Here is a 15,428-nt window from a genome sequence, read left to right as displayed (position 1 = left end):
AAAATTGAAAACTTACAATGTCCGTAAACAGCTCAAAAAGAGTCAAATTATTTTCAAAATTTTATCGTATATATAAAATGCTAATATAAACTTTCGGTAAAGTTTTCAAGTTTCTACAGTCACTCGTTTTTTAATTACAACAAAATAAGATAATCGTTACGTAAGAAATCGAGTGAATATCAAATATTGTAAAAATATGAATTTCAAACGCTCATAAAAATTTAATTTGATTTTTTTATAGACATTTTTTTTTTGATAAAGGTAGATTATCCTATAAGGAATCTTGTATTACATTTTAAAATCTTAGTTCTAAAAAGAAAAATTTTTACGAATTATAAACTCAACATAATTAGGTAATTTTCGTGATTTTTCCATATTTTGTCAATTTTTGAACTTTAAATGCTAATAAAAAAAAACTGTGACTAAGGATTTTTAATATTTTTCAAATGTCATTGTAACAATATAGTAGGAGCTAACTAATTAAATTGGAAACTGAAATTGTCCGTAAAGAGCTAAAAACAAATCAAAATATTTTTAAAAATGTATCATGTATAGAAAATGGAAATATAAACAACCAGTGAAAATTTCATGTATCTACAGTCATTAGTTTTAAAGTTACACCAAAAACCAAAATCAATTTTCTCGAAAATAGATTTTGCGTAAAAATTCCCGTTTTTCCTTAATTTTTCTTTTGTTTTTCACGGCGCTTTTGAAAACTATTGGAAATTTCAAATTTTGACCTCCCGAATGCACCAACTAGATTCACTTTCCCATCAAACAAGATACTGTTGAAGAAAATCGAAGCAGTTTTACTGCCCCAAACCGTGATGACAGACACAAAAATTAAAAATTAAAAAAAAAATCACCCATCATTGTAAAATAAATACATTCATCGTTCCACTCAGAATCTAAAATGTTTAAAGCTCAAAAAGAGTCAATATATTTTGAATATCTTGTAGGAATTATCTTGTAAGGGAAATACTCATATATTATATAAAAATTTATAAAATTTTTACGGTTATTCCTTTTTGAGTTACAACAGAAAAACATAATCGATTTTGTCGATAAATGGTTTTGTGTAAAAATTACTTTTATATTTGTTAATTTTTTTTTGTTTTTCATGACGCTTTGAAAATTACTGGGAACTTTTTTACTTTTGTGTTTTGACCCAAAAAAGTACCTACTAGACTCACTTTTCTATCAGAAAATATTATGCTGAAGTAGAAATTTGAACCATTTTTATGCAATAGTTGATTGCAAACACAAAATAAAAATAAAATATAAAAGCACAATTTGTTGTAAAAATAATTCATTCATGTGTGCTTGGGGGCCATCATCCCCGATATTTCAGTTAATAGGTACTAATTATTTTATCACTTGTAAAATAAAAATAGTAAATGTACTGTATTATCAGAGATTTTTGACTTTTTACACGATATTGATTATAAATACTAGAATTTATTTATTAATGGTAAAACTATTAAGTAAATTACTAATTATAGCTATTGGCTATTTCTAATGTTATCACATAGTACACACTGCACGCTATGACACACTAGGAAGTCGTCTTTCTTATATTTGTACAATATATTTTTATACCTAGGATTACTATTACACACCAATTTTTGGGGTACACCCACCATTTAAAATAGGTGTGGTGGCTGCTACACCTAATACATGGGTTCGGCGTCATTGAATACACATATCTAACTTGTTCAACTTTTGAAAAGTCCAACTTGGACTAACCTTGGACTGTCCAAGGGTTTTGTTACACAATAATGGACAATGGTGACATATTGCCATGACGTGTATCCTATAGGCTATATTATATGATGATATAAGATACAAGATACAAGATATAAGATACATCTACTAAAATTTAAAACAGAATTCACCATCGAAAGTGCCGTTGCAAAGTGACTTGTTTATTAATTATTAAACATACACGTCATAAATAACTATCAGTTCTGTGTTCCAATATGTACCACAAACTATGCTGCTAACGAGTCCTTTGCAAGGATGATGATGCGGATTGCCAACATAAAATCGATATCTTCTTCATAACATTTTATTATATTGAACATTCTTCTAAACTATCCATTTTTTGTGATAGTAAATATTTTAAAAATATGTTTATTTGTAAATAGTAATGTTGTTAATTATTTAACCATTGAACTACCAGCCTGTATTTTAAAGATAGGTAATTGAAATAAATAAATAAAATATAACTAACTCTCATCGCATATTATTTTTAATAAAATTAATGTTTGTACCCCCCACATTACGTATTGTATAAATTATTACAGATTGTATGTATTCTTGTTTTCTAAAAAAAAAATAAATGTATTTTATTCATGTCATGCAAGTAGCAGAAAATTAAAATTATACTACATTTTATTATCTACAACTTTATTATCTTTATAAATATTTATTGAACAGAGAACAGACAATATAAAACCGATCAATCCGAGTTTAATAATATATCATATGTCTATTTTTCCTGCTGTATACTTACCGATTAACTGTTTTTGTTACCATCCATAATATAAAATATTCACGTATTTGGCCTGTGAAAATCAATCGATATAGTAGCTATGATATTAGTATAGGATCTCTTTGTCTCTAGAACGTCCACGACCCAAATAGTTCCGTGTCCTTTTTAGTAGTTATAAGTATTAAATTAGGTATATTAAATATTAAACTATACCGTTCACTGCGATCAATAATAATAATAATAATACATATAGCCTAATGTATCAATACGTTGACTCTTAACTGTAGACTGTAGTACCATAGTGTATACTACCTATTGTAGATATCATTTGAACACAAATCGTTTTAATTTTATATTTTATGCATTTTGGAAGATCATTACCAATATACTAAGGAATTATTATTAGTTATTATTTCATAATTATAAGTGTTTTAAACTAATATATCTAATAGTAAATAATGTAGGTAGGTATTTATACAGTTTTTATACTATTTAAACAGTTAAACTAAATAATGATTTAATTAAAAATCATACGAAATACAATGAACACTTCAAACATTTTAAATTATTATTATGTCATTATTACCTATTATTCTTTTTATGTCTTTATTTCCTATCTATAATTTAATTTAAATTAAAAACTTTCTATACCTACTGATAAAAATCAGTAAGTACTAATACTAATATTACTCTTGTATGGGACCCTGCGTCAATGAGTAGGTATAGATCATAGGTAGGTATCTATGTTAAAATATGTTTTATGAAAATCATTGTAGTTACACTGTTTGAATACATATTTATTACCTGGTAAGACGTATACCACCTATATCACATCACACTTCTTTGAAATTAACTCAACCTTAATTAACTATTTTTTTCCGTACAGCGATAACACTAATAATTGTTCATAAATGTATATTTATCGAGACATTTCTTTATTACTTTTAAGAAATAACACCTACAATTTGTTAAATTTAAGTTAAATATTAACATGACCTATTGACCAATAAAATTGTGGTTCATAACTCATAAGTTATGTACTTATGTATAATTTAAGTAAAATGTTCATACTTTATTCCTCCAATGAGTCCAATGTCTAAGATTATCAAAATTTAAATATAAATAAATACTTTCTTCGTCAAAATGTATTTATTTGTATGACTTCGTGATAGGAGAACGCAATGAAGAAAGAAAAATGAAAATAAGATTGTATATTAGCATAAACATAAAGTATAGTGGCATATATGTTTATTGTCTGCATAATTTATCAACGACACAATTCTTTGAAAAAATGTTATGTCTATAGGTCAATGTTAAACGTGTTACATTTAGCTTCAAAATGATTTAAAATAAATAGCCGCATAAATTAGTAAATAAATAGAAAACTGTTTAAATCTAAGTGAAACCAAAATGTAATTATTTACTGTATGGCGATACGATATGACCCTAAGTAGGTAGGTACCTACACTAATTACTAGGACACTAACTATAGGCTTTATGTATTTAATACACTGATTACCGTAATTTATAGCAATACATTCTGAGTTTTATAGCAGTTTCAACTTGTACCTATTATTTTCATTTGAGTTTAAAAATTAGAAATATATGAGTAGTAGTTGAAACATTGATTTTTGTTTCTTGTTAATGGCGTTATGAGATTAGCAATGTGATTATTTTTTGATAACATAATCTATTTCAATTATTTTAATCGATAACACCCACCTTAAATTTCTTATTTGCCATACCGGAATTTAATTCAATGAACAAAAATAGTTGCCAAAATTTGTTGAGTCCCAGTTGATTTTTTACTCGTCTATTCTATAATCATATAGTTATGCATAATATAGATTTATTGGAAGTGGATTATGAACTAATAAATTAAGGTATCCCATTGGTTATTGACTAAAAGCTTAGTTTCGTGTAAACTTTCAGCTCGCTTGCAGTGCTTCCACATAATTTGGCGATTTTAAAACCATATATTTTACAATGAATTCAGTGAAATGTTTAATAATAAAATATTACCCATACTATTCGTCCAATAAAATGTTGTCTGTACGGCTGTTGTGTATACTGAGATAAACGTGCGATGTCTCGCTATAGTGATCTGATTCAATGAATCACCGCGGGCGACCAAAATTAATCATTTTGAACTCAATAGGTGACGTCTATACATGTTTCAATAAGGCCATGTGTCATCTACGCGACGTGCAGAACTTTCATACGGATCTTAACAACAGTGTTGTATATCATAATTTAGTGAAAGTCAAATACACGATTAAGCATTAAATTATATATTTACGAGCACGTTACCGGGCAATTTAAAGGAGTAAAAATCTGTGTTTTTCTCGCAAGACTCGCTCATCCTGGTGGTCGTTACGCCTCCTCAGATCGCTTGTCTTTTTTTTTAAACATATTCAAGTCCGGAGGATTAGCGGTAATTGACACGTTTTTGCTTCTTATACAACCAGTAGTTGTGCATCAACAAATTTTAGTTGATTTATGCGCACAACCAGAGGTAGGTAATCATTATTTTCGTTCTATAGGTGAAACAAATATATTATATTGGATTTTATAGGCAGACATATAGCAGGCAAGCCTGGGCATAAACGCGTTAACAAGTTAAAAGTTAAGTTAAAAGTTAAGTTTATTTTAACTTTTAACTTAAATTTTTAAAATGTAATTTTCATTAACTTAATTTTTAACTTAACTTATTTAAATTGATATAAGCTTAATAAATAACGAGTTACTTTTAATCAAATTCAAGTTAAGTTAATTTATAAATAATTAAATAATAAATATAATAAAAATAAAAATTATTATTGATATTACATAACCATTTACTAGAATAGGGAATTATAAATATAGTTAAATTAATTTCTTGTCCCATTAATCAGAATTCTCCAAGAAAAATAACTCAATTGAACACATATAGATATAGCAATAGCCAATTATATTATAACATATAGGTTATATAAAGATATACCATACCATACTGCGGCATACGGGCATATAAGCATATTTTAATAATAAATATTATTAAATACTAATAAGTAATAACTAATAAATAATATGATAATATTTAATTTTATTGATATTGGTACAAATCAAAAATGTACAATTCTCAAGAACATATTGTAAAATATTTTCGGCATTAATAGGTTATTTTTAAATTAAAACTAATTGAGTTATTTGATTAAATTATTAAATAATAGAATTTTTAATTTTTAATTCTCTCAACACATTCAGTCTACACAAACTGGAGACTTGGTCTGTGTAATATGTTTAATATTTATCTGTATTAATAAATCAAAAGATTGTATTTGTTTCAGCATTTTAAATGTTGTATGCTTTTTGTATCTACTACACAATTCTATTAAGGAATTAATAGGCTTGATAGCAGGTATATCAATTATTATACATGTATACACATAAACACATAATTGCAATTTAATTCTGTTAAATAATAATTACTCGTAAGCATGTACAATATACATACTAATAAATATTATACATGAGGTAGGTACGTATTATAAATGATATTTATAATCATTATGAATACATCAAACAAGGTATGATAATACTAATAATAATAATAATAATAATAATAATAATAATACTTAAAAAAAAAACAAATTAAAAAAATGACATACAAGTAAATACGAATTTATTTTATTGAGATAAACCAATAGACTTTTAAAAAATATAAAATATTCACTAATTACTACAATATCAATTAATCAATATTATCACTTTCTAACCTATCAAATATTTATATTTCATATAATTTATTCTAAGAATAGAAATATTTAATACATTTAAACAAATTAAGAAACATACGTCCCACGAATTGTTTTACTGAAATACCTACTAACGTATTTTATTAGCATCCGTTTCATTCTTCCTACGTACTATTGACTTTGGTACCTATATTTTTTTTATCACTGTTTTGCACCGATTGTCAGTTTTCTAACTCATAACTTAATAACTTAATGTATGTTTTGTATACAATAAAACATAAAACTATCTTTTCTCACTAATGATTAGATACAGTGAAACTTAATATGAGATAGATCTTCGTAGGTATAAGATTATTTTTTTTTTGTTTTCAGTCATAAAAAAATATAACTTTTTATACTTTTAACGAGGTAAACAACTTTTATAAATGATTTTTAAATGATAAAAATATAAAATACATTAGGAACAAAATAGTTTGTACTTTCATTACCTATATCTATAATATAGTAGACTTTTCAAACTTTCTAACTTATATTATATTATGTCATTATTTAGGTAGGTATCTATCTATTTATGGATGTATGTAAATTAGTTTTCAATTTTCGATTACCATATTGATATTTTATAGCCTTAGAAATAATTGACCAGTGGCCAGTGGGTCTATAATATTATTTATATCACACATATAAATATCAAAGTTAAATAAATAACATTTTACAAACGATACACTAGCATTATTAATTTGACAGTAAATTTATTATGCGAACGAAATAATACTATTTCGTTTAATATAGCGTCGTAACATAAATCAATATTGTGCGTTTCAATATTTAAATAGAACATTTTAACCTATAAGTACTATAGGAATGTAAGATAAAAATCAACTAAAAAATACTTTTAAGACATTTACAATTAATTATGATCGTTGATCGATGTATATTATAAATAATAAATCATAAATCATAGACACTTGTAGATAATTATAATTTACATTTTGCAAATATATATTGCTCGAGGATATAATATTATGTTCATAGATAAGTAAAAAGTTGACAAGTAGGTAACCGCTCTGCTGTAGAGTTGTAGGTGTCGAATGTACGTCGTCATTGAGTAAGTCACCGTAATATATTATGTGTTAAATTTGAATTCAATATGATAAATCATTGCATGCGAAAAAGGATTCTGAGCAAGAACGGTCTGTCAGCCTGTATTACTAAGTTCATTTTATGATATATTAATTTATTATATTGCTATTATAATAATTTATATTATTATTGTCTATTAGACATTAGCATAATACGGTAAGTTGCATTCATATTAACCGAAAATATTGATTTTAATAATATTTATTATTTAATAATTATTATAATAGTATATATATTTAAACTATATATATTATTGTTATTGACTTTTGAATTAATACTGACTATTACCGCACGACGGTGTTAATATAAGTTTGTGGTACAAACAGGAAATATCATACAATTAATCTCAATGTATTGAAAAGGTTTTGACTTTTTGTGTTCATAATATACTTTAATGTACCAACAAATTTAAAAACCTCGTAAAAAATATTTTTGAGTATCCACAATTTTAAAACGGTGTGAATTTAGCCTTTAGATATACACTTTGTTAGGTAATCTAATTGTATGTGCTTACAAAAAAAATCGTTCTTATGTATCTTTAATATTTTTAAATAGCTATAGGTATTATAACAAGTAGGTACCTAACAACTTATGAAGAACCATATATTAAAATATTAAATATATTCAAGATATATTTTGCTTTTAAACTAGGTATTAGAACATAGGTATGCATTTTTATTGAACATCGACGTAAGACATAGTGTCACAAGGATGTCTTTTCTTTCTAATATTGTTTTAACCTATTTATAAAAAAAATGTCTATTAAGATACAATTAATTTATAAAAATAACATATATAATTTGAAATCAATCGTATATTCGTATTAGTAATCTTTGTAAATTTTCTTATTATATATTATTTTTTTAATATGTGTTCAGAATCCTAAAGAAGTTATAAGTGTATAAAAATTAAAAACTAAGCAAGACTTAATTTTTCAAAACTAATAGTAACCACTAGGATTCTGATTTCTCAACACACGTTAGGAAAATATGTAATAAAGCTTAAAGCTTAGAGGCAACTTTAACTTAAAGCTTTCAAAAATTATAAAATCATTCTACTTATTATAAATTAAAAAAACAATAAAAAGTAAATATTTACAATAAATATACTATAGTAAAATAAAATTAAAATAAATTAAATAATTTTTCGAGAATTAAAAAAAGACAATTTTTTTTACTATTAATTGATTTACCTAACATTACTATAACGTATTGATTTACATAGGTACTCAATACTCGTATAATGTGTTTGAGCTGTATAATTATGCAGAAAAATAAAACATTTTAAATACTAATTCTGCTGTATTCTGGTATTCAAATAATAATTATAAGACAATTGTTTGAAGTGGTAAACGGTACTTAGTTATTTGGTAATAATACGATAAAAATAGAAGTACCGTTCTCTGTCAATCCATCAATACATATTAAAATTTGCAACCAGTTATTGACTGAAACTAAAATAAACAGTTTATACAGGTTTTTTAAATCTGCTTATTATTGTACATCATTTGTATACCTACTGTATTGCCAGACGCCCAGACTCATTGCAATATTGAAAATACTAAATAATTTATATTACTATATTAAAGTTGCACTAATATTAACCGATTTACTAAGTATAAAACCTAACCTAATCTTAGCCTTAACCTAACATGAGATACACATATATCCAAGCAATAAAATACATAATAAAGTAGCATCATACTACATTCATACATACATGTATTATAGGATTCTAAAATGTCATGAAATTCATTTTTTTTAAAATATTTTATATTAATAAAAGATAAAAAAAAGCAAATTTTTATTTAAAACTCTAATAGGTAGTACCTACTGTAAACACCTCTACTTATTTAAGCGTTGAATGAAAAATGTCAGGTATACAAATATTTCTTACATAGTACCTACATTAAGCTAATTTACATAACGATGATCTATCTTATAGATATATCTTCTGTACATCGTGATCCGAAATTAAATATTGATAAAAAGTAATCAAGTATGAAATTAATGTGACAATCTAGTGATGATTTTATGAAACATACCAAAAAACACAGTTAAAAAAAAATTTTAAAAGTATATATTTCATACTCATAAGTCATAAGTTATGACTATGTTTGTAAGGTTATGAGTCATAACACATACATTCATACATGCATATAGGCAATTAAGATATTATATAGGCAATTACTAAAGGAATCTAGTTAAAAATCCAAAAAAAACTAAACTTTCCGAGAAATGAATAGGTAATAAATACTAATAACATAAAGTTTTTTCCAACAATTTAAATTACATTTATTTATAGAAGTAGAAATGATTGTTTCCGACAGTGAATCGTTTTGTTATAATAATAATATCTATTGTTGTAAAATTCCTAACAGAAGAAAGTGGTTTAACAAGTAACAACGGATAATATAATGTAATAAATGTTATAATATATATTTTATTCGTGTTACTTTTTACACAGGGTAATTACATATTTGTTTGGAATAAACGAGTTTACCATTTCACGAAAACTTTTATTCGATTTTATGATAAAACCTTGTAAATATATACTTTATTATTATTATACGCATAAAATTCAATTTACCAGTAATCTACCACTAATGCATTATATTTATTACAGAAAGCATGGACAAAGAGTATGGTCGTAAAATAGTTAGACACTTGGCAACATATCTTTACATAAGCAACCTCTTACCTCATTACTATAATAATTGTATGTAAAATGAACACAACATTCTTACTAAAATATGAATACACGTTTAAGTGTAAACTAATAAATAATTCCATAAAATAGAACAAACTTGAATTATTTTTAAGCCTCCTTTGTTTTTGTTATTTTATTATTGTAATTTGTCTGTTAAGAAAAAAATAGTATAAATGTATAATAATCTCAAATGATTAAAACTTTAAGCTGAAGATACTATATGATTAAAAAAAAATGTATATAAGGCTATAAACTGAATTTTTATTTTTATATAAGCTATTGAATGGATATTGGATATGTTAACTGCCCTGACCCCTTGAGTAGTTGAGTCTTATTGGCTGAATGGCCCCTACAGTTAATACTAGACATAATAAGAACCATATTTTATTTTCCACCAAGTACCTTATCGTAATTTTGTTTTTCATAGTCCCATCAATAGAATTTTACATTATAATAACAAATATCTATCTGGCTTTGTTTTTTTTATCTTTGATAATATCTGTAGCATGTAAGTTGCAAAAAATGTTACTTGTCTTTTAGTGTATTTTTCTATGTTGTACATAGGTACTGAACTGCGCTCTTGAGCGTCACAATCAATAAATAAAAGTAAAAATAACATAATATATAGGGCATAAGCACTAAAAAATATTTGCTTTTGTACATTTAATTTATATATATTTAATTATATTATTATAGTTTATAATATTATGATTTTAGATATGTAACCGAATAAAACTAATTTTACAATAACTTTCCAAAAAACTATGCCTTGGCGTACCTATATTATGTTTAAAAATAACAATATCATATAACACATTTCTATTCAATTTATTTGTTAAATAATAACCTATTTAAGTCTAATGATATTTTTGTATTATTTTTTTTTAATATGTAAAATGTACTCGTTATTTAAAATAAAACCTAAAAACAAATTTCTGTCAAACATTAAATTTATTTATAAACAATTTATTTGCAACTACAATTATTCTGAACTATAAGATTTATACAGTTTTTGTCTATACAAAATATGGATGCGCAGTGAGTTATATTTTATTTAGTTACTTAATAGTTAGGTACTTTATTATAAAGTAAATCATATTTAAAAGCATATCGCAATATTTAATCAGTCAACCAATTAAACATAAAACATGTATCTAATATGAGTATCATTCATTAGAAATTAGAATCTCTTACACTGCAATGTAACAATGTTACAATGTATCGTTATACTTTCATAGTTACCTATAGTTTAAGTATATGCATTTAAATTTTCTAGTATATTATAGGTACCCATACTGTTTTTATTATTAAAAGAAAATATGCGATAAACATAAATTTGTTTTTTATAAAATTAAAATAGCTATGATGAAAATTATTTACATTTAATTATAAAACAATTTTCTTATTATAGGTGCTACGAATAAAGTTAGGAACGCGTGTTGTTCAAAAACAAATACTAGTTTATAAATTCAAAAATATTTAATTCAGATTAGGTATATTATATCTAATACCATCTATAATATATTTTACGATCTCATTAAAACCTTATTTTATTTATTTTATATATACCCCATTTTAAAAATATATTCCATTAAATAACCAGAGGCACTCAATATTCTCGAACTCGTTTGACAAGATACAAATTATTTAAGATAAATAATATTTGAGTCGAATACCATTAATTTTATCAACCTATAAAATACATCGATGAAACTTTGATTGATTAACAAATATTGGCGGGGGGAATCGTAGAAAGAAGAACAGTTCATTATAAAATAACAAGTAGTCTGTGGATAGACATTGTTCGTTATCACGGTAGTCGGTTAAATATTAAATAACCAATCGTTCAAGTCTCTCAGAATGGCACATAATACAAGGTAAATAATATAGGCACTAGACGCCTACACACAGTTACAACTATATTTTAATACATTATTATTATAGTAATTGTATGATAATATAACAACTCTATTCAAGTATTTAAACATTTTTTTTTTTATATTTCATAAAATATTATATTTCATATTAGCTTAATATTAAATCAATTTTTATTTTCTGAAAGCATATAATACAATTAAAATTATTATTTAAAATTACTGTAATTAGGTACCAGCTACTTCATATTTAGTTGAATCGCATGAGTAATATTATTATTAGAATACATGTAATTTAATATATTTTATTTTAATTATAAATTAAGAATATAATACTACCTATGAATGTATATTTTTGTTTACATTCAATATTTTAAATAAAATTAACTGTGATGATAAATGTATAGGTACCTAGTTATACATGCAATAATTAACTTAGGCAGTACATAATAGGGACGTATTTCATTTTAATAATATTACAATGAAATTGGTACGCATAGGTAGGTACTTAGAAAATGTTCTTATTTTATATTATAACTCCTTAGTAACTTAATATGATAAAAGTACATTTAACAGTCAATAAATAAAATATGTCAAGTTTAGAACATAAATAGTTTGTGTACAGGCTTCTATAGTCAAAAAGATCGATTGAAATTTCTGGTATGTTTTTAGAAGGCCTTGACCTGCAATGTATGGTCTTGAATATTAGTAGGAAATAATTTTGTATTCATCACAGTTTAGAAGTTAATGGTCCCAAATATAAAGAGTATTATTCTATCTTAGTTTAGACTATTTAGAGAATAAGAAGATTATTTAAAATTCTACTCAGTTATGGGAACTACTTATACAATTTCTATTTCTCTTCATTTATATTATATATCATATTATTAAACTATTTAGGACTACTTAACTACTTTTTTTACTCTTAATAAGTTACAGGGAAAGTGATAAACTTACGCATTTTACATTTAGTTTTATAAAATTAACGTAATTATAACGGTAAAAAATGTAACATAAATTATTAAGCTATAAATAGATTCATATTTTGTGACAATATAATTTCACTGAAGTACACCTTCATAACAAATTATCCTTAAGTTCATAATCAAAAAATGTATTTAATATAAGATACAATATTTTTACAATAATAATATGATAACCATACTAAATAATAATAATTTATGTTTTTGAAATGGTTTTTTGTCCGTCCTAAACAAATCATGTTAATAAAATATTACTATCCAATACTGGGTATCATCTTTGGGGAAGTTTATCAGTATATGAATAGAAAAATGGTAAACAGCGATGTCCTATAATTTGCAAATACTTTGTAGGTCAGTTCAGTTTCAGGTCATAGAACTTTAGAAGGCGTATATATATTTTGTTCTTCACAATTAAACTTACGGTACTCCAAGTACGTGTCCGTACGAATTGCACTGTATATCATGAATACTAATGTATGTCAACCAGAGCAGGCGTGTCTTGGGCGAATTTACTTATTATTATTTATTTTTTTTGACACTGAAAGAACAGAGTCAAAATAGTGACTCATATACATCCTATATGTACCAATATCTCACGAAGACGCAAGACTGTGAAACGGCTAAACACTTTGTCGCCGAACGTCTAGCGACTTGTTACTTCCGCATTGAACTCACGGGTAGACTTGTTTTTCTGTTTTAGGCCCGTCATCGTCATGTTATTCCTTATAGCCATTATATGCATCGTGACCTCGTTGCCGGCCTCAATGAACATGCCACTAGTAGACCCAGGTAAGCCGATCACACTTATAATATTTTTTGAATGTTTTCATAGGATATTGTAAATATTCAATATTAACATATAGAAAACCTGACCTAACTCAATCTGAAGTATGAACCATTGAAATATTATTCATAAATTAAAAACTATCAAATAAGTCAAACCTCTGGTGATTAAAATCTGAATCTTAGTTATTTAAATTAAATACCTGAAATGGAATAACTAATTTATCAATATATCCATGTATTACTTTTTTTTTTTTATAAAAATTACATTTAATAAGTCATATGGACTCAAATTGTTTTACAAGAGTCAGTTTTTTAATTTATTTATGTTTTTATATTGCAGTAAAATATTATGTTACCTATAACATTTAAAATTTAGTGTTACACTCAAGAATTTGGTTGAAATTCCATATATATACCAAAAGATAATTTTACCAACCTATATCTATATTACATAAATATATGTATATTGTATATTATATAAATATATTGATGTACATTAAATTGTATAATTTTATTATTTTACTTTTTGATGTTTATTTTAATTGTTATTTTCTTTAAAGGGCTCTTTGTAATATCGGGCGTCAAAACATGTGGAAACACTTTCGGTTATTGTCTTCTGGGTAGTGATTGCACCATGGACGATGATTTTTTGCCAGATGCAACTGGTAACTGTGATGGTTTGAAACGTGCATTCACTCCAAGTGCACCTTTTGCCTGCTGTAAGTTTAACCAAAGATCGCCTCAATCCGGGACACCGATGATAGAATCTAAAGGTACCAAAAAGGCAGCTAACACTGTACCTAAAGATAAATTGGGAAGAAACACAAGGGAAAATATAGATTCCTCACAAATGGATAGTGATCAATTGGCAAAACTAAACGAAATTGAGTTAGTGGTCAAAAAAATTGTCGAACAACTAATAAATGAAACTGCAAATAATATAAAAGCAGAAGAAACTATATTAAATACTGAAACAAAAATGGAAGAAAATACGATTAGATATAGTATAAATGATGAAAAACCAACAATAAACGACATTATTGAAATAAAAGATACTACTGTAGATCCTTTGACAAATCCAGAAGAAACATTAGACGAAGGATATGGGAAAAAAGAAATACCTCTGGAGATCAAAAAAGACAATGAAACTATTACACCTGACACAACTGAATCAGAGTCGGAAGAACCAAGCATTGATGACGAATTTAAAGCTGAAAAACGTATTTGTCAAAAATCCTGCAAAAGTGAAATAATTTTTTTGGTTGATAAAAAACCAATGTGTTATGGAACACTTTTAGATGACATATGGATACTTACTTCTGCCACATGCGCTTCCAGGTAAAGAAACACAAAATTCCAGAATCTTAATATCACGAAAATAAATACAATACCGGGCGATTCTTTTATCATTGAATACTCATTATTTCAAAGTGTAAATTTTTTTGAAAATATTTTTTTACATAGTTTCAAGTCGCTTATAAAACAACGTTTTTCTTAAAAAATTATATTTTTAAATATTTTTTATCCTTATAATTTTTTAAGTTTTTACTTTTTTGAATGACAACATAGGGTTTTAATTTTATATTCCAAAGCAGAATATTTTTCTTAGTATTTTTATACATGAAAATCGAATTTGGGGCGAGTAGTTTATAAGTTATAAATATTCAAAGTTTAGATGAGCGGAGAAGTAGAAAAACATTTC

General features: G+C 25.3%; 1 protein-coding gene across 1 annotated transcript in view; it reads left to right on the top strand.

Moving 5' to 3' along the window:
* Nucleotides 1-11,700: 11,700 nt before the first annotated feature.
* LOC100166829 overlaps nucleotides 11,701-15,428 on the top strand; it is an 8,195-nt gene continuing 4,467 nt past the window's right edge. The window contains exons 1-3 of the mRNA XM_001951592.5: nucleotides 11,701-11,960; nucleotides 13,641-13,729; nucleotides 14,287-15,064. Coding sequence (XP_001951627.2) covers nucleotides 11,944-11,960; nucleotides 13,641-13,729; nucleotides 14,287-15,064 — 884 coding nt within the window. The 5' untranslated portion in view covers nucleotides 11,701-11,943. The remainder of the gene's footprint in view (nucleotides 11,961-13,640; nucleotides 13,730-14,286; nucleotides 15,065-15,428) is intronic.

This window comes from Acyrthosiphon pisum, chromosome A1 (assembly GCF_005508785.2).
Source record: "Acyrthosiphon pisum isolate AL4f chromosome A1, pea_aphid_22Mar2018_4r6ur, whole genome shotgun sequence".
Lineage (NCBI taxonomy): Eukaryota > Metazoa > Arthropoda > Insecta > Hemiptera > Aphididae > Acyrthosiphon > Acyrthosiphon pisum.
Note: the sequence above shows the minus strand (reverse complement) of the source record. Positions and strands in the feature narration are given on the sequence as shown.